This window comes from Chaetura pelagica, unplaced genomic scaffold (genome assembly GCF_000747805.2).
Source record: "Chaetura pelagica isolate M959 unplaced genomic scaffold, ChaPel_1.0 scaffold595, whole genome shotgun sequence".
Lineage (NCBI taxonomy): Eukaryota > Metazoa > Chordata > Aves > Apodiformes > Apodidae > Chaetura > Chaetura pelagica.
Window position 1 is genome coordinate 239,455 of NW_009953221.1, and position 20,786 is coordinate 260,240.

A 20,786-nucleotide genomic window follows, 5' to 3' on the forward strand; every position below is an offset into this window, starting at 1 on the left:
TCAGCAGGATCTTGTCATGAGATGTTCTAATGGAAGAAAATTTCAGCAATTCATTTTCACCTGCAACAAAAGAGCAGTGACAATAATTTCCTTAATGCTAAAATAAGAAAGGTTTCTATTTCTAATTCTCTACATTAGATTCTATGGATAAACCAGAGAGACACCACCCAAGAACAACCAAGCAGACATGGCTGGTCACATTCTACCCCATATTTACTTCTACAATCTGGTTCATAATGTGGCCCTTTAAGAGTTTTACAGGGAAAGGGGTTTGTGTGTGGCACAGAATGGGAACAACCAGCAGGGCTGGGGGTGTAGAGGGATGTGCTCGCAGCAGGATTCCTGACAAAGTATCTGCAAAAGTACATCTTCAGCAGCAGGACTTCAGCTGGAGCAGAAAGCAACCCTGTGTGCTTGCCCTAAGCCCTGCTGACACAGGTGGCACCTTGTCACTGTTCTTGAAGAAAGCTCTTAGCTTAAAAACCTCTGAGAAGCACAGTAAGAATTGTTGGGAAAATTTCTCTGACTGTTGCCATAGCAACCCCCTCACACGGCTCCAGAGATGGGTGGAAATCCTGTTTTCTCTCCTATGTTTATTCTGTGTGTGTACCCTCGCCTCCTGACATGGGAAAAGAAGATTATGGCAATTAATCAGGTACAGAGCAGTAACACAAAGTCCCCGTTTGGATTGGGGTTATGTTGTGCTAAACTCTTCAAAGAGACACAACAATACATTCAGCCCTGAAAAACTCACAGCTGAGCACACAGAGAACAAACTTCTGAGGACCAAGGTTGGCCAGGTAGGCTCCAGGCCAGGGGGAGAACCCAGAAGTCCTTTTGCTCGTGGCACACTGAGAGTGTCACCAAAAGCAGTGAGCCCCATGCCTGGTGCTTTACCAAAAGGACAAGGACAGTCCCTGGAAAAACATCGTGGGCTGAGAGAAGTAAGAGTATGAGGTGAGCAAGGCAGAGGGAAAGGGAAATGATGCAAGTCTTGCTGCATTCTGAGACTTTCTTACATGAGGCTTGATCCCCGTTGGTCTTGAGGGCGATGTCGTTCCTCTCCTGGCGCCCCTTTGTCCCAGAGATCTCCTCCATCTTGTGGATCTCAGACAAACACAGTTTGGGATTATAATGGAAGAAGAGTTTGCCTCGTGCAATTGTGAGGTTGTGTTTACTCCAGTCCCAGAGCTGACGAAGATTCTGGTTGTCCAAGGCATAAAAAGAGTAATTCCTGAAAGCAGAGAATGAAAATGTGGATTGGGGGGGGGGGAAGATCCACTAAAACCTCTTTTTTTCCCCTCATGCACAAATCCAGACACCAAAGGAAAATGAATGCAAACCATCTGCCCTTGTAGGCCACAAGCCACAGGCAGAGGAACATTTGAAAATAACACAGGGATTGCTTACCAATCCAGATCACCCCCATGGCACTGACACTCCTTACACTTCAAAGCACAAAAAGAAAAGCTCTTCTGACAGAACTCACCCAGCTTCTAGTGTTTCTCCTCTGATCAGATGCAGTTTACGAAAGAAGGACAGAGAAACCAAGGCATAAGAGCGGCGAATTTTTAGGTAACCTGAGATTTCTTCTATCAAGCCAAGATTTGCTTCTAGCTCAGCTGCTATGTTGTCTGTGGAGAGGAAAACATCAGGTTTAGTTTTCTGATATCACAAGGAGAAACACAGATATCAGAGCCCAAACATAACAACTATTCAAAAGGTCTTACAAAAAGCAGTTAGGAAAAAAAACCCCAAATACCATGATAAGAGTCTTTGCTTCGTGGTTATTTTTCTGAATCCCAGAGTGGTCAAACACAGATGGTGTCATATTCACTGCCCTGACACCCACTGCTCCCTACCCCCTTGCTCCTGCAGGACTTACTTCCTCCACGGATATTTATAACTAAGCTGCCATTCACGATGGTGCAGCCTCGAAGCTCCTGCGCCGATGTCACCGAATCAATGGTTTTCTCCTTCCTGTAGTCACAGACCTTGGGGCAGGGCCCGGCACAGGGGGTGCAGTGCAAGCTGGAAAACAGGAGAGTCAGGGAGGAAAGGCTGGGAGAACTGGGGCTGCTCAGCTTGGAGAAGAGGAGGCTGAGGGGGATCTTATCAATGCTTGTAAACAGGGGGTGTCAGGAGGATGGGGCCAGACTCTTTTCCACAGTGTCCAGTGACAGGACAAGGGGCAATGGGCACAAACTGGAGGTTTAACATAAGACAATACTTCTTTACTTTGAGGGTAAAAGCTCTGGGATGGGCTGCCCCGGGAGGGTGTGGAGTCTCAGTCTCTTGAGACAACCCAAACTCATCTGGATGTGCTCCTGTGGGATCTGCTCTAGGGGATCCTGCTCTAGCAGGGGGGTTGGACTGGATGATCTCCAGAGGTCCCTTCCAACCCCACCACTGTGATTCTGTGTGTGTGTAGATGTGATGCTTTTGCAGACTGTCACCTGGGGCAGCCCCAGCAGTTCTCAAAAGCAGAGTAATCAGTTCAAAGGTCCTGACAACATGTCATGGGATTCACTTGCAGTGCACAGCACATGGTTCTGTGGGACTCCAAATAACTGCTGATAATTATTTAAATTGTAATTTCCACATTTCAAATGCTACCTGCTCTGTCCCTCCCTTTGTAACAGAAGCCAGAATGAAGTGATTAGGACAGTTTTGAATGGCCCAGGGTATTTTGAGTAGACCACAATGCTGCTCAGTGCTGTACACACCAGGGTTTCCAAGACCAAGAAACACAGTCCCAGTCTCCATCCCAACATCATTAACCAAACACATAATTTATGAGCAGAGAGCTGGCCGTTCATCTGGGAACCTTCTGATTAAGAACTGTATAGAAAGTTGCTTTAAATAAAAGCATGTGCTTTGTGCTGTGGGGAAATACTTCTTAAAAGGCAGCAGGATGATTGCTTGCCCTGGTCACAGCACCACAAGAATGTGTTCCCAACTAGTTCAGAGGAACAAATGCTCTAGGAAAAGCACAAAGTAGTGTTGTGGAGAGGACAGAGGTGGTGGCTGTTCTTACCCAAGCAGAATATCTGCTTTGGGGGCTGCTAGCTTGTTCTTTTGAAAAACAAAACAGGACATGGAATTAAAAAAAGTCCTGTCAGAGTGAATTCCCTGAAATTATTACGGCAGGAGCAACTAAATGTGACCACAAAGCTACCAACATTCGTAGGAAATCTGACTCATCACAATCTATAATGTTACTGTGGGATAAACAACAAAGTTTTCAGTGATAAACAGCTCAGCAACATAAATTATTTAATTCCTTTGTCGAACAACCCTGGGAATGGCCAGAATGGCTGTTCCCTGCTTTGACTCATGCTACGCTTGTTTGTTACATTGTCTATTTACGTCTGGCACAGCTTGAACCTGCTCAATCAAAGTAATTACTGGGATGAGGGACAGATATTCTGAGAATGATGCACTCAAAAATACGCTCTGCTCTTCTCATTAGACACCACTTTTCCTTGTTCTGCTCAGCAGCAAGGCTCTCCAGGCTGAGGTCTGCTTTGGTGGAGATGGCAAGCAGGGCTACTAAAGCCTCTCAATTGCACATTTCCCTCATCCCACCTGGTTAGGGCTGGTTGGATGGGGCTTGGAGCAAACTGGTCTAGTGGGAGGTGTCCCTGCCCATGCAGGGGGGTTGGATCTAGATGATCTTTAAGGTCCCTTCCAACCCTAAACATTCTATGACTCTATGATGGTTACAGAAAGACCCTTCCAATCAATTTTCCCTCTTCTCTCTCAATCTCCTCTCCTGCTTTTTCCAAACTCAAGAGAAAACAAGGGAAACAGAGGGAGAATAAATTGGCAGGTAGACCTGTCTGCTTTTAATGGCTTGAATTAGCAAGGCAATAGTTTGCAAATCATATTAAAGTAGACCAGGTAATTGTCACAGACACTTCAATGCTGGAAACTCCTCCTGGTCCTGACACAGAACACAAACCCTCTGTCCAGGGGAGAGGAAAGCACAGCACAACCACGACAGCGTGGCTGGTTTCTCCACCTGCAGACACTTGTACTTACTTGCTGGAATTCATGATGTACCCTGAGGGGCACTCATGAACACATTCATTGTTGTGGATAACGTGGCAGCCCGACTCCCTGGCATTTTTGCACTTGTTGTGCAGTTCCTGGCAGAAGCTGAAGGTGACACAACGCCAGCCCTCAAAGCGGTAGTAACCAGGTGGGCAGGTGTCCACACATCTGCCTTCCAGGTAGAAGTTGCGGCAGGCGACGCACTTGTCAGGGTTGTTGGGTTCTGTGCAGTCCCCAAGACACTCACTGTGGCAGCACTGACCATCAGAGGTGCAGCCTTGGGACTTGCAGGCAGGTGGACAAACTGTGGAGAGAAAAGATAAAAGGCAACTGAGCATCACAGGACAAGCCAGTGATTTCTGACTGGGCAAGGCTTGTGAGCAGCCACACTTCATCCTGCTGGGCAACTTCCTTTTCAAACACTCAGCCATGAAGTGCAGACATTTGCCTCATCTCCATTTTGCCATGTAAATTCCAAACTGTAATGACACTTTGGAGTGCTCTCATTCAGCCTCCCAGCTCATTAATGCTCATCTTCAAAAAGAGAAAACCCGTTTTCCTTTCCTCTCAGTCCAGTACTACGAGGCTCCCAGGAGAGTTCTGGTGACTTCTGAAGCCCAGAAGTGATGAGACTCCTCCAGAAAAGGCTGCCCAGCCTAGGGCAGCCAGTTTCAGCCAGAAGATTCTGGTTTCTTAGCTTAAGACACTAAGTTTCCCACAGTAATGCTGCAAATGAAGCATGTCCCAACAATGCTTTTACAAAAACCTTCAGCTTTATCAGGATTTACTTCCTATCTGTCAGCCTGTAACCAGTGTCCCTGGAGGAAGCCTGCTGCCCTGGCACCCAACACAAGCTCTTAGGTGACTCTCCCAGTGAGTCCAGAAAGAAGGGCACCCACGAGTGTTAATGCTTGAGGTTTTCATGGTTAACTTTTTAATCACCCGTTACTTAGTGCCTCACAATACTTTTAATGAGTGGTTTGGGCTTTGAAATAGAACCCAAGCAGCAGCACAGCTCAGAGCAAAGACCATGACTAACGCTGAGCAAGGAGCTGGAGGGAGGCTGAGCAAAGCTGGAGAAGCTCTGAAGGGAAGGACAGTGCCCCCCTCCACTGCTCAGCACCTTCATGCTCAGTCTGAATGATCAAAACAAGGTTGAACCAATTAAATCCTTTGGGCTCCAGCTGTGAATTGCCCAGAGGTAGCTCAAGACATCACCTTCTAGGAGAAGGAACAACTGATATAAGATAGAGCACAGGAGGTTCCACCTCAATATGAGGAAGAACTTCTTTTCTGTGAGTGTTACAGAGCCCTGGGACGGGCTGCCCAGAGAGGATGGGGAGTCTCCTTCTCTGCAGACTTTCAAGACCTGTCTGGATGCATTTCTGAGTGACCTGCCCTAGATTCTGTGGTGGTCCTGCTCTGGCGCTGGAGGGAGGCTGAGCAAAGCTGGAGAAGCTCTGAAGGGAAGGACAGTGCCCCCCTCCACTGCTCAGCACCTTCATGCTCAGTCTGAATGATCAAAACAAGGTTGAACCAATTAAATCCTTTGGGCTCCAGCTGTGAATTGCCCAGAGGTAGCTCAAGACATCACCTTCTAGGAGAAGGAACAACTGATATAAGATAGAGCACAGGAGGTTCCACCTCAATATGAGGAAGAACTTCTTTTCTGTGAGTGTTACAGAGCCCTGGGACGGGCTGCCCAGAGAGGATGGGGAGTCTCCTTCTCTGCAGACTTTCAAGACCTGTCTGGATGCATTTCTGAGTGACCTGCCCTAGATTCTGTGGTGGTCCTGCTCCAGTTAAAGGATTGAAGAATTAAGTGTGTTAAAGCAGTTAATGCCATTCTTAGAATAAGCAGCAGTAGCAGCAGTAGATGGCATAGTCAAGATGAGCAACCTTGGGTTTGGTCCAGCCTGAGAAACCCTTGGAAGAAATAAGAAATGGTGGATTTAATCTCAGATATCTTACTGCTTCCATGTCAGTCATTCTCTGCATTCTCTGTCCATCCCTCCAGATTCATCCATTAACAGGAAACACAGGAGTTTGTTTCAAATTCAGTTTCTCTTACGCTGACCAACGTTCTGCCCTTTTCTAGCAATAGGTTTTATTTGGTGAATCTGCCACAAACAGTGACTGATCAGAGTGGAACACACAAACAGAAGCAGCCTGCAGAGGATACCCTGCATTATACCAAATATAAAATCAGAAGCTTGTTTTAAATGCCTGGTTGTACCCTCCTGAGCAGCTCACAGCTGGACAACAGTCCAGCAACACGTCATGGTTGCAGTTTAACAGACATCAAGTTTAAAATATTCAAAAGATAACATCTGTTTCTCAAGGAGCTGGTGGAGCAGACAGGTAGTTTGGACAAGTTTGACCCTCATGCAAAGCACCCAGTGCCACATGGCACCTATGTGACATCATGCCACACCATTTCATTATTCTTTGAGTTTGTTATGGAAACTAATCTTCAAAGCCTCGTGCTTATTGACACATTTTGAACTCAGCTGCAAATATTCACAGGGCAGAAACTGTTTAAATTCTCAACTCTACAGGTTTGTAGAAGGCACAATGGAACTATTTTTAAACTGGTCTTAATGTTTCTCTTTTTCCTGCTCCACAAGCTTTTGATGTCTACAAGGCAGCTTGAAGAAGCAGCCAAGGCAATGTCGGGTTTTTTCCCATTAAGTGCTGTAGACTAAAAACTGCCAATCAGTATTTTGTGCAAATCCTCATTAAACAAGACCCTGAATAAATGCTGTTGACATGATCAAAGCCTGCATGCTAACAGGTAATTAATTTTTTCCACTGAGGACCTGAAAACCATGTAGAAACCTCTTCGCTGCTGCTTCGTCCAACTGGGACTACAGCATCCAGGTGATGTGACTCCAGATGGGGTTTTTATCTGGTTGGGTTTTGCTGCCACGTCACACTGTCACTGCAGGACAACATGGAATAGGTTTGTGTTGACCAAGTGCACCTCATCTCCCCTTCACCATCGAGGTTTGCAGACCCCAACGTGCTTGGCCCACGTTGATCTGCCTTTTTGCAATGAGGTGGCAGTTTTGAAAGCTCTTGGATAAAATGAGGAGGCACAGGGAGTGCCTGGACATGGTGCCTCCCTCTTGGCACAGGAATAAAGGTGAACCCTCTTAATTCCTCACAGAAAAGAAGAAAATCAAAAGGGATCTTCATAAATCCTGGCTAAAGGTGAGGGAAGAGCTATTTTGGAGTAGGGGCAGAAGCCACCACACTGTACCATAAAAGCTGCTGCAGGAAAAAGCACGAGCACAAAGCTGGTCATCACAGCCACAAAATCACTTCAGCAGATCTTAAAGAACAAGACTTTTAAGAAAATCCCTGTCCCAAAGACAACAAACAGCACAAGGCTCAACTAATCTGCCCTGGCTGGGGGAGAAACGGAGCCGACACTGAGGTTCAAACCTGTTGTTCCAGGGGTGAATAAATATTTAACTAGCTGGCTCGAGTGGCTTCGAAGACTTAGGAAACAATGCATTTTACAAACCTTACTGATTATAGATTCAAACTGACATTTCTTCATGCTGCTGAGGCCCAGCTGGGGGGGACAAAAGGCAGCAGAGTCAGCGCAAAGGAATTTCTACCTCTGTGGATTGCTCCTGTTGTTTCACCACTTCCCTGTGCTTCAGGTGGAAAGAAAACACACTGAAACTGTAAACACATTCCTGAGCCAAAACAGGTAACTAGGATCCATATTTAACAGGCAAGTCATTTAAGCAATAAGCTGTTCAGCTAATAAACACAGTTTGTCTGGATATCAAAGTAGCATTAAAAGTATTTGTGTTAGGTATTTGTTTCTGCTACAAACCCAGTAGCAGTGGATTGTCTGAACAATAAAAAGAATCACTCAGGGTAAGTTTTGTGCTTCCTTTGGGAATCCTCTGCCACTGCATGGGTTTAAACAGCAATGACCTGGGCGAGGTGAATGGAGCATTCAAAGGGATGGTGGTTTGGGTGTGATAAGAGGTGCACAGTTTATGAAGAAGTTCTAAACCACACGTCTGAAAGTCAAGGTGCTGCATTGTATCCTGTACAGGGACAGATATTCCCATATGGTTTTGGGATCAATTAGGAGTTATAAGAAGCTCCATCCATGTGAGCGTGGTCAGCAGAGGCAGCCTGGGCCACCACAGCCCCAGCCACATATGAGCTGGCAGCAAGGAACAAACTGGCCTGGCACCCTGGGGTCTGTTTTCGCGAATTACATAAGCTCTGTTTTGATTACAGACGAGGTAATTAAGAGGCTCCAGATCCAACGTGAAGTCCAGGACAGAAAACAACTGTGACAGGAGAACCGCCCTCAACCTCAGCCAATGCATTTGCTGCCTGGGCAGGGAGGCATCCAACCGCTCTGCTATCTGCACAAGGCAAACACGCCTTAACCCCTTGCCAGCCACCCAAAATGGGCTCCCCAAACAAGCCCTCCCCTCCTACCCCTTCCACTGGGCCCCCACTCCACTCTCTGCCCACCATGCTGCAAACCTCATTAGGTTCATGCAGTTGAAGGGGCTGTTGTGGGGTTTTTCTCACGGCCAGCATTTCGCTCCCGAGGTGTATTTATAACCAGGAGAAAAACAGAGGAGGAAACGAGCAGGGACCCAGCACTGACACAGCTGAAAATGGCTTGTTTTGGCTGTGACACCTTCCCCTCCATGCCAGGGCTTAGGTTAGTGTCATGTTATATGACGTGCCCACGGGTGTAATTCAAAGCCAGAGTCCTACAGAAACACGAGCAGAGCCCTCTGCGTTTTTCTCTGGTTTATTTCTCTTACTGTAAATGGCTGCAATATCTGCCTTAGAAATTTATCCATGAATAGCCCTGCACACACACAATCATACTTGAGCTACAGTTGCAACTGTAATTTAATTTCCTAACTGTACAGTCACGATAATGACCTCTGTCCAAAAGGGCTCTTGCGGTTCTAAACAAAAACAAAACCAACAAGGAAAAAAGGAAAGGAAACCCAAGGACTAATCGCCCACGGCAGTAACTCCTCAGAGTGTGTGTTGCAAGCATGTGATCTTAATTTAGCACTAGGGTTTGTGCTTGTTTCCTGAATTTCTGCTAGTGCTGTGTGGCACGGCTGCTATTGAAATGCATACGCATCTCACCTCCTTATAAAATGATGTCTTAAATCATGTTACATGTACAGAACATTTTTTACTTGATCACTTTTCCTCACCATTAGCTCACTCTCTACCTGTCAAAGAAGACTGCAAATTCAGGAAGTTGCTAAGTAATTTTACAGAGTTCTGAAGCATCATTTTTATCCATAAAATGGTGTTTTTTGTTTTCTTTTTTTTTACTATCATCTGTTTTCTGGTCAGCATTTATTTGATCTGAACACTTCAAGAGGACACCTAATTCGAGTCCATTAATGTATCATAAGGCTGAAAGCAACTATTAAAAATTCAAACTGTGTCCAGTGAAGACCAGGTATAAACCTAAAACTCCACAGCCAAGAGGGCTGACAGGAGGGTTGCTGCAAGAAGAACATCCTGCCAACCCCGCTGCACTGTGGCTCATGTCCTTCAATTATTTCTTCATGTCACCAAGACCAGAGAGGCAGAAACCTAAACCCTGAAGCCCCTCAGCAGTAGCTCTTGGGCTGCAGAGGACAAACTGCTCCTGGGGCCCTATGACAGCAGCAACGTGCCAGGGAAGAAGGTGGCTATAGAGGTCCACTGCTCTGTAAAGAGTGCAAGGACTTCTGATTGCCTTGGTGACTAACAAGAGGAACTCTTCTAGACCTTCCTGAACCTACAAAATAAATGGAGAAACTAGAAGAGAACAAGAAATAAGACTTTAACATGCTTCTACAAGGAGACTGCCAGCAATGTCTGACACTGGCTGTACTTATGCAAAAGGCCGGAAATATCACAGTATGTTCAAGTAAACTTCATGGCATTTATTCACAGTGTTCAGTTGCTCTGGGAACATTTATCCCTCCCTTTTCCCCAATGCCAAAGATGTCCCAGGATCAACCCTCTCAAAATGCATCCACTCACAGGACTTCAGTCCTTAGCACCAACTCAGGGAGAAGCGGGTGCCAAATATGTTCAAGGCTTTACCATCAGCACTAAAATTCAAGTGTTATTTATAAAATAAGATATTACAGTACAGAATGCCACGACCCCACTGAACTGCAAGGTGGGAACATTAGGAGGTCTGTATTTACACAGGAACAGATAAAATTAACTGCAGGTGCCTCCCTTCCCATAGACAGTGACTTCCAAAAACAACACACTGTTGTTAGAACGTCAAGGAAACTCTTCCCATTGACATTTCTCCGGACGACGTTACAACTCTTATCTCCTCTAACAGTAAGGATAAGAAAAAACTTGTTTCTCCTCCCAACCCTTTCACAAGTTACGTGCTCATGTGGAGCTACAAGGAATGTCTCAAATTATTCCAAAATGGGACTGGTGCCATTTGCAAACCCCACGTATTCGGCTGCTTCCTGCAAGGAACAGGCACCACTGCTAAAGCCAATGGAGATGCTGGTACTGCTGTGTGGACCTGCTAAGGTCAGCAAACTTGAGTTCAGAGAAGATAAAAGGGTTTGGAGTTGTGTGCCACCTTGTCCAGTAATGATAATGGAGGATTTGGAGGTCTGTGAAAGAAATTGTTGACTGGAGATAGGGGGAAAAGGTTGAGCTCCCTTGCTAGAGGAAAGGGCAGATACAGGGAGATCTCCCTAGAAAGGCAGTCTCTTCCATGCCAGCCTTTTGCTGTTTAAGATGGTGGAGTTACCTAATATTTTCTGTGCTACAACTGGTGGTGGAGTATGTCTCTGGAGATAAAGAATTGTGAATTACACCAAGGAATCCAGAAAACTCGCTAAGAGGGACTCACACACACAAATGCATTCGTATGTACACACACACACTTCTCTATAAAAGGTGTATCAAGCCTGGAAGAAGTCATCAACCACAATGGATCTACAATGCCTTTGGCTCTTGGTCTTCTTAAGCAGTTACAACCCTTGCAAATGAGCTTGTCCAGCTTCCACACCAAGGACACAAGAAAACATCTGTGCCCAGGTGCAGATTTGATGGGTCGCCTCCTTGGTTGGAGTTACCAGTCACCAAACTATCACCTCTTATTTTTGGGGCCAAGACTTCTTGGGCTACAAACCTCATCTTCTCCCACTGAACCTTCAGGACACCTCCCATTTCACTGTTCTTCTAGACCTCTCTGTTTCTATCCCTTGAAGGTTTTAACTCCTGCTCCCTCTTTCACTAGGAGAAGGGGATGCTTCCCACTCCAGTATGCCCAGTATTTCCCAGGCAACAAGCCCCTTGTGACCTAAACTTACAGACCAAAGTATCTCCCTCTGATGAGAGCTGGGAGACAAAGCTGAAAAAATGTAATTTAAAAAAAAACCAACAAACAATGCAAGACTAGGTCTGATTCCATTCTCCTAGTACCTTTTAGTTGAGCTGATTCCCCAAGCATTTAAAAACAACTTGCAGAGTTCTGGCTACACTGTTGGCAATCAAGCTCAAACTACCAAAACCACAGAGTTTGATTTGAAAACACAGCAGCACTGTTAAAGGCAGGACCCAGTGTCACAAAGTGCACACAAGGATAGCTCTAAGAAGTTGTAAATACTTTACCTAGTGTCTACAACAGTGCTGTTGTGCCATTCTCTGGCAAGCAGAGCAAGCCTGTTCCTTGTACTTTGTGTCCAAAATTACACGGGAGCTTAGAGCAGGACAAGAGATCAGAAATAACCACCAACCTCTACTTGTTTGCCTGTTTTTCTTTCATCTGCAAGTCCCAACACTGACACTACATCTTTAGGCAAAACTCTGAGTCCCCAGCCAGTTATCACTAAGTATAATGTCTATGCAAATTGATACTAACTCCAGGCTTTGCTACTCTCAGTGCCTTTGATGGCTTATAATTGAAGAAGATTACAAAGCCACCAGCCTCCCTGCTGTCCCTCAGGTGCCTGAGGACTGGGAGGCCCGAAGTTGCTGAGCTTCAGACCTTCTGACAGTAATTTGCAAAAGAGAAACTAAGTGAAATCTGTCTCCCTAAAAAAAGGAACAGAAATATTCAGTGCACGTAACCTCTGGGGAACAGGGAGATTTGTAAGGAGTAGTTAGTTTTAAAGAAGCTTGGGCATTAGCCACCTCATATTGCACTTGTAAATCAGAAGAGATTATTTGTAATTTAGATCAAGACCCGAATTTTTTCAGTTAATTTGAGGAATTTTTCTGTAAAGCTCTGCTCATAATTCTACTCACAGCCATGAGGGTGCTTTTTTGTTGTTATGATTTGTTAAATTTCAACCCTTATTACAACCTAAGGATTTGTTTTTCTCATTCGAGGGCTGACACACCACCTGGGAGCCTCATGAAAGCTCCAGGTTAATATTTAACTATATATTATTCTTTCCAATGCACAGCATCTTGTAAACATCCCTCTTCACTTTAACCTCCTCCCGACAAACCTGCTCACTCATATTGTGATCCCAGAATAAACCAAGAGAACCACCATGGAGTGGTTCAGGCAACCACAGATGTCCTAAATATCAAATTCAATTATAGAATCATAGAATGGTGAAGGTTGGAAGGGACCTTAAAGATCACCAGGATCCAACCTCCCTGCTATGAGCAGGGACACCTCCCACCAGCCCAGGTTGCTCCAAGCCCCATCCAACCTGCCCTTCAACACTTCCAGGGATGGGGCAGCCACAGCTTCCCTGAGCAACTTGTTCCAGTACCCTACTACCCTCAGGGTGAAGAATTTCTTCCTAATATCTAACCTAAATCTCCCCTCTGCCAGTTTAAAACCATTACCCCTTGTCCTATCACTGCCCTCTCTCATGAAAAGTCTCTCCCCATCTTCCCTTGCAGGCTCCCTTCAGGTATTAGAATTTGAGTGTAATGTCTTTATTTGTACTTTATTCTGAATACAGGCAAGGATCTCTGTGCTCTGAGCCAGTCAGGTGACTGTACTGGCCCAGTGCAGGGGGCAAGCTTCTTACCAGGTTGATTTATTTCTTAGTGACCCACAGCACAGACTGACCAGAGTAAGAAGTCAGCAGCTAAAGTGCTGAAGGAGAGAAGATGCTGCATCAGGACAAGCCATAAAAGAGAAGTATGTGGGTTGGTATCTGCCCAACTGAGAAACAGAGACAAACAGATCTGCAGAAGTGCTCCAGTGGTGATGGTCTAGGATCAAGGTCCAGCTGATTTTTCCAAATGTAGGTCTAACACAAGCTACTACTTTTACCTGCAGACCCTGTCGTGAAAAGCAGGAGCGATACGATCAAAGCACGCGGCGAAAAGTGTAACCTTTGCTTTCTGCAAAGATAAGGGAGGGATAAGATTCCTGCTCCCAAGGCCACAGAGAAGGATGTTGTAGTAAACAAGGCGTGAAAGAATGAAAGCTGCTCCATGGGGACAAGGAAGATTGCATGGTAGATATGTTGTGTGAAAGGAGGTGGAAAATGTAACCCAGCCACACAGAAAAGCAAATCTCTGCCCAAAAGGACACCCAGGGAGCAGAGAACACAACGTGGAAATGTCCATCCCCACGGCACGTAACGACACGGGCGGAAGTTGTAATTTAGACCAAGACCAGAATTTTTTCAGTTAATTTGGGGAATTTTTCTGTAAAGCTTTGCTCATAATTCTACTCACAGCCATGAGGGTGCTTTTTTGTTGTTATGATTTGTTAAATTTCAACCCTTATTACAACCTAAGGATTTGTTTTTCTCATTCGAGGGCTGACACACCACCTGGGAGCCTCATGAAAGCTCCAGGTTAATATTTAACTATATATTATTCTTTCCAATGCACAGCATCTTGTAAACATCCCTCTTCACTTTAACCTCCTCCCGACAAACCTGCTCACTCATATTGTGATCCCAGAATAAACCAAGAGAACCACCATGGAGTGGTTCAGGCAACCACAGATGTCCTAAATATCAAATTCAATTATAGAATCATAGAATGGAGAAGGTTGGAAGGGACCTTAAAGATCACCAGGATCCAACCTCCCTGCTATGAGCAGGGACACCTCCCACCAGCCCAGGTTGCTCCAAGCCCCATCCAACCTGCCCTTCAACACTTCCAGGGATGGGGCAGCCACAGCTTCCCTGAGCAACTTGTTCCAGTACCCTACTACCCTCAGGGTGAAGAATTTCTTCCTAATATCTAACCTAAATCTCCCCTCTGCCAGTTTAAAACCATTACCCCTTGTCCTATCACTGCCCTCTCTCATGAAAAGTCTCTCCCCATCTTCCCTTGCAGGCTCCCTTCAGGTATTAGAATTTGAGTGTAATGTCTTTATTTGTACTTTATTCTGAATACAGGCAAGGATCTCTGTGCTCTGAGCCAGTCAGGTGACTGTACTGGCCCAGTGCAGGGGGCAAGCTTCTTACCAGGTTGATTTATTTCTTAGTGACCCACAGCACAGACTGACCAGAGTAAGAAGTCAGCAGCTAAAGTGCTGAAGGAGAGAAGATGCTGCATCAGGACAAGCCATAAAAGAGAAGTATGTGGGTTGGTATCTGCCCAACTGAGAAACAGAGACAAACAGATCTGCAGAAGTGCTCCAGTGGTGATGGTCTAGGATCAAGGTCCAGCTGATTTTTCCAAATGTAGGTCTAACACAAGCTACTACTTTTACCTGCAGACCCTGTCGTGAAAAGCAGGAGCGATACGATCAAAGCACGCGGCGAAAAGTGTAACCTTTGCTTTCTGCAAAGATAAGGGAGGGATAAGATTCCTGCTCCCAAGGCCACAGAGAAGGATGTTGTAGTAAACAAGGCGTGAAAGAATGAAAGCTGCTCCATGGGGACAAGGAAGATTGCATGGTAGATATGTTGTGTGAAAGGAGGTGGAAAATGTAACCCAGCCACACAGAAAAGCAAATCTCTGCCCAAAAGGACACCCAGGGAGCAGAGAACACAACGTGGAAATGTCCATCCCCACGGCACGTAACGACACGGGCGGAAGTGGAAGATTAACTACAAGGTGATTAAGTTGATAACTAATGATCTACACAGAAATGCCAGGCAGAGGTTAAGATTTTAATCTGGACAGATTTCATGGTACAGTCATGGTCTGTAAACAGAGGTACTGGAGGTGAACTGGTGTTTGTGGATGGAGATTCTGAAAAGAAGCTGAGGGAAAGAAGGAACTTAACTTGATCCTGATCCTCCCTTCCCCACCTTACCTCTCAGAGGATGAGGAGAGAGAAAGGTAAAGTATCACCTAAAAGCCAAGAAATACCCAGAGGATGAATCTTCCCGGGGAGCAGAGCTGACTAGCTCTGCCAACCAGATGATTTTTATTTTTTTTCTTAAGTTACCAGGCTAAATAAACTGTTTCAGTGCGTGGTCACTTAGCCAGCTGCCCAGCCCCAGGCAGGGCTGCGGTGGGAACTGGATGACAATGCCACTCTCTGTCCCACTGCAGCCACTCCAAGGGCAAAGGGCTTCACTCCGTGCCAGGAGAGGCTGCCTGCTGGAGACAGCAGCAGAGGGAAGGCGACTCCAGGTCTCCTGCAGGCTCTGGAAGCAGGCAGAGCCCTTGGAAGAAGTGCTGCTGGTCTGCTGCCTGCTCCCCAACGTAACCCCAGGCTGGCAGCAGGCAACCTGGCAGGGCTCAAACCAGAGCAGTTAGATCCCATTCCAGCAGCAAGCACACAGAACCACCCACCAAAGGGCTGACGGGTACACCCTTCTGCTGCCAGCTTTATTTCCCACATAGATACATCCAAAACTAAATACTGCAAAGCATGTCTTCCAGTAATATAATAGGTGTCATGGTTTGCCCTGAACCTATAATTTTATTTTTTCAAAATCATATTTGAACTGTGCAGAGAAGTGTGTGCAAGATCTCATTTACTAGTAAGAAATGCCTAGTTTACATGCACACATATAATATTCTCTCAACTATCCTAGTCATTCTGGCCTCATCAGCTCATGCCCACTCATTTATACACCCTCCTCTCTTTGCCCAAAGCTCTCCACAGTTTATTTCTAGGTATAAGAATTTACTTAGCAGTACGGAAATAGATACTGTTTGCTTGCAGTCCCAGAGCCAAGCAGTTCAGACCTCTCTATGAAATGTATTTTTATTTACTACTTGCCCTTGTCATCTTCAGCATAGCAGCAAGGCCCATTTTCAAGTAATTCAATGTATATTAATATATGTGACCCTGCACAAAGCAACTCAGCTTCATCCAGACAGTGTCTGCTTGATGGTTTCTCATTACAGACTGATCCCTGGAGCTCTGATCGAAAGGACACGTGCCGTGTCAGGCTGCTTCTCTACTCCAAGTGCCAAATGAGAAAAATGACCAAAAGTCACACCAATGTAACCCAGGGGAAAAACAAATGGCTACAGATCAGCACAAACCCCATTAATTCTGTTGCACAAGTCACCCTGAGCAGCCATTAATCTGTTTCTCCTTCTGAATTATGCAAGAGAAAATTGTAATCTGAAGGAATTTAATCCCAAACTAGTTGTGCCACACCAACAAGGAGAGGCTAACAATGAGGGAACTGAATCTCCTGAAGTTCCACTAAGCTCAGGGGAGATCTTGGATTCTCAATCTTTCTTCCACAATAATTAATGGCTCCCAACTGTCAATTGTTAGCACTGTGAAACTTCTTTTGTTTCAGACCTGTGTTGTGATAAACTCTGAAAATAAAACTAATGGTCACTGAAGTCACTTTGCTCAATAAAGAGGAAGTCCAGAAGTGGCAAAAGTCTCATTATCCACCCTTTAAATTACTCTTGGCCATGGAAAAGAACAGGACATGCTGACCATGCAGGAGGCACGACTGCTAAAAACCTTCAGCTTCGTGGATGTTTATCAGCATGGGACCAAGATACAGTCTATCACCAGCTCCCATCAGCACTGTCCATTTCAGAGCAATTAAGACTATTCAGAGCTGGTCTAATTGATACCATGGCACTTGACACCTCCTAATCCCTAAATGGGGTAATTAATGCAGATGGGGGAAAAAAAATGGAAATAAACTTACTATAGATAGAGTCCTCTGAAAAACAACTGCACACACTAGAGTCATCTAGCAAGAAAAAGGGATAGGACTCTCCTCTGCAAGCAACCTGAAGCCATATTGGTTTCTCCAGGGACAAAGGGTCTTTTTCTCAAGCAAACTGTGGAGGTTTCCAGTCTGGGCACAAAGCTGCTGGTATTGAAAGTGATCATCAACTGGAAAGGAGCTGACCAAGTCGTCAAGATGCCACCCAGTCCATCCACCTGTCCAAGGCCAGATGAAATACATTACCTAAGACATTTCTGACAGTTGTTTGTCTAAACTCATCTTAAATTCTGCTTTGAGGCACTTCCTGCCTTTGCTCTCTGAAGTCTATTGAAGCCAAGCTTGTCCACAGCTCACTCTGATGAGCTCCATGTTACAACCACTGAGGCACAGAGAGGGGCACAGAACCACCCCAGAGGCCAACGGCAGCACTGAGAAGACATCAGTGGTAACAAAGTCCACATCCAGCACATGATCCTCTGCAAAATACTTCATGTGAAGTGATACACTTGGCAGTTTATTGCCAAGTCCTGCTCAGTCTCCTTCAGCATCAAAGCAAGGCTCAGACTTGAACCTGTGCCACTTCAAATGAGGCTCTGGGTGGATGGAAGTTGCTGGCAAGTCAGAGCTGCGAGAGACCCAACGCGTGCTTGAAAAACACAATCTGGAGTTCTTTTTGTTATCACAGATTAGAGCATGTGGAAAAACAACACACTCTTCCCCAGTGCTGATCAACAAGAACCATCATGCAGCGACTCCTCCTTGTGCCAGCAGAGCCATGCAAAACACCAGCAGGTTTTTCTTATCACACCCACCAAATTCACACGCTGTGCAGGCTCATAGTGAACGTTTTATATTCCCCAGAACAAAAACTGATGCTTGATGTGGACATCTAGTTCCAACAGACTTGTGGAGTTGTTCTGTGGACAATAAACTTGATTTCTAAGAGAAGCCAAACGCTCCACAAATGATGGAGGCAGCCCTTGGAGATAAGGTTATGGGAGTGTGGAAGAGAAGCCTGAGGAAGAGGCTCTACACACCTTATTTCTTCTGCTCATTTAATAGGTGAAACCTGCTGATGAGGAGAGAAGTTGTTTCAGATAAAGCACCAGTTGCCACAGAAATGCCTTTTCATTAAGTCTCCAGGTCAGATTGCAACTGCACATTGTTCTTCCTCTTTGGCCAGAAACACAGAGTGTGCAGATTCCCCCAGCTCAAAAGCCACAGAATTGAATGAACAGAGAAACAGTTTATTGAGCTTTAAAGGCTTCGCTTTGAATCCAGTTTTAAAACAAAAGCCTTATTCCTTTAAGCCATGTTAAGGCTTCAATGGACGAGGCTTTGAGACAGTCTGAGGAGCTCCATTTCCTCTCTGGCTTTTGGGAGCTTTCAAGGGGGACTTAGAAGGGAACTCTTGGACTCATTCATCCCCAACTGAAGCTGTGTAAACACACCCACTGCGATCAGCCTTACTTCAGAAAGATGACATTCAGAGAAGCCTGAAGCCCAGAAAAAACAAGCCCTATTTGTTCTATTAAATCATTGCCTTTATGTTTTCCTTAGCCCTAGATCTAATAATCAGTCTGGTTTTGCAGAAAAAGACAAGAAAAACACTTGTCTGCTCCTCAAATTTTAATGACTATTGCTCATGAAGTATTAAAATCCTTGCAGTGTCACAATGCAACGTGGGTGCCTCATGAAGCCTAAAATGGTAACAGGAAAGGGCTTCGTTATCCCGTGATGCCTGCTGACCTGCATGTGCCTGATTCCCAGGAAACTCAATACACTGGTAGAGCTTCCTGCACTATTCCCAACATCTTCTCATCGTGCCTTTAACAGAGCAGCAGGGTTCAAGCCCACCTCCAGTTACAAGCATTTTTGATGCACTTTCTCAACCGTGGAGTTTCACCACGATGCCTGAAGCTTCTGCACCAGAGACTTCCAGATGCCCCATTCTGTTCACGAGCTGGAACTTGATTTTTATTCCCCCATGGGTTGCTTGGTAAAAATCTCAGTTACTACATTCAGATATTTCAGAACAAACAGCTCAGAAGCTAAAGGCATCTCACTCACATTATTGAAAGCAAAGCTGCCAAGCTCAGCAGCTCTCCCACAGACATCAATAATCCTTCTCTCAAAAACAGTGTTGAACCTCTTCACAGCAAGAGGGGGGAAAAAAAAAATAAAAATCAGCCAGCAACCCCATTTTGTGTCATGCAAACACTTCCCAACTCTTTTGTGGGACCTCCTTCTAAACAGCTTCTTCTTCAGAGCCTCCAGACTCTCCAGGTGCCCAGAAGGCAGTTTCTGGTCAGGTACATAAAGAAGGACATTTTCAAATCAAGGAATTCAAACCGAGGGTGCTGAGCTGGAAGCTCCATGTTCTTACAGAGCATTTGTCCTCCTCCTCAATAGTAGTTCTGGTCCTATTTTGAAGAAGGGAGAAGGGAATTCCACATTGGAAACCTTTGGACACAAACAGGTGCCAAGCCCCCTGCCCAGTTTTTTTTCAGTTTATTTAAATCCAGATTCACAAGCAAGCCAGACTCAAAGCCTTATACTCAGCCAACACTTGAGCACTACACAGAGTTGAAGTTAATTCTCATTTTAAATGTCAGAAGTCAAAACAAAGGCAACGGTGATGACTCCCAAACAATGCCAGCCCCCCCTGTACCCTCATCTAAAAAAACTCTGCATAAAGGTGATGAACACAGAGCGTTGTAATCCCTAGTATCTCAGTGACTGAGCCCAGTGACCTGGTTTGGCCACATCTGCAATGCCAGCCCCAAACCTGGGATCAAAGCAGCAACTGAAATAACTCCAGGCACGTATCCAGCAGCTCAACCCCATGCCAGACAATCCCAGCCAGGACCCCCACAACTTCCCACAACCCAACTTTTCTGTGTTTTTTTTTCCCAGCCAACCAACCACCCTAATTAAGAAGCATAAACATCCCAGCAAGTTCATTCACATCCCTCTAATAGGAACTTGCACACAATTATAGGATATAATTGGGAAGCATGATCATTGAACTTTTAACCAGCTATTGTTACAAACTGAGAGAAGGGTTAGTGCTGCTTCCTCCAGGACACAGTTGGTTACTCACCACCTCTATAATTAATCAAAAGGTCCTGAAACCCTCAACCTTTCAGTTAGAAACAATCCTTGTGCTGGGCACACCTGGGCTTTTTGACCTTTTTTGTGATGTTTTATGGTGTGGGTTTTTTTAAATGGAAAGTTTATTCACAGAGGCAATCCCTGTCACACCTAAGTCCTGAGAGAGAAAGATGTTTCAGAGAGCTTTGCCAAGTGACTTATTTTAGTTGGTCGTCTCACACACACTAAATACACTTCTTTGTATGGACTCATCAGTTCACAACCCCTTCAAAGCCTTCTACAGCAAAGATTTCCAGTTCCTTCATCATAAAGTGAAAGAAAGCTGGACCACTGTACACACCTGACATTTATTTTGCTCTGTTTGCCTAAAACTGCAAAGGGGCATCAGAATTGCATTTAATTTAGAATATTTTTACAATTAAGTAAAATGTTTGAGATTTAAAATACAGAATCATTGTTCTGCCTTCAGAAGGAAGGCAGGAAAACATACAGGATGTATAAACCAGCCAGTTCTTTATCTTCACCTAAGGCACC

General features: G+C 45.2%; 1 protein-coding gene across 1 annotated transcript in view; it reads right to left on the reverse strand.

Annotated features, from left to right (window-relative positions):
• Positions 1–20,786, reverse strand: part of INSR (insulin receptor) — a 42,283-nt gene that overhangs the window by 14,420 nt on the left and 7,077 nt on the right. Inside the window, exons 2-6 of the mRNA XM_009997794.1 lie at positions 4,045–4,360; positions 1,886–2,031; positions 1,490–1,634; positions 1,020–1,234; positions 1–60 (exon numbers count right to left, since the gene is read on the reverse strand). The exon at positions 1–60 is cut by the window's left edge and continues 58 nt beyond it. Coding sequence (XP_009996096.1) covers positions 1–60; positions 1,020–1,234; positions 1,490–1,634; positions 1,886–2,031; positions 4,045–4,360 — 882 coding nt within the window. The remainder of the gene's footprint in view (positions 61–1,019; positions 1,235–1,489; positions 1,635–1,885; positions 2,032–4,044; positions 4,361–20,786) is intronic.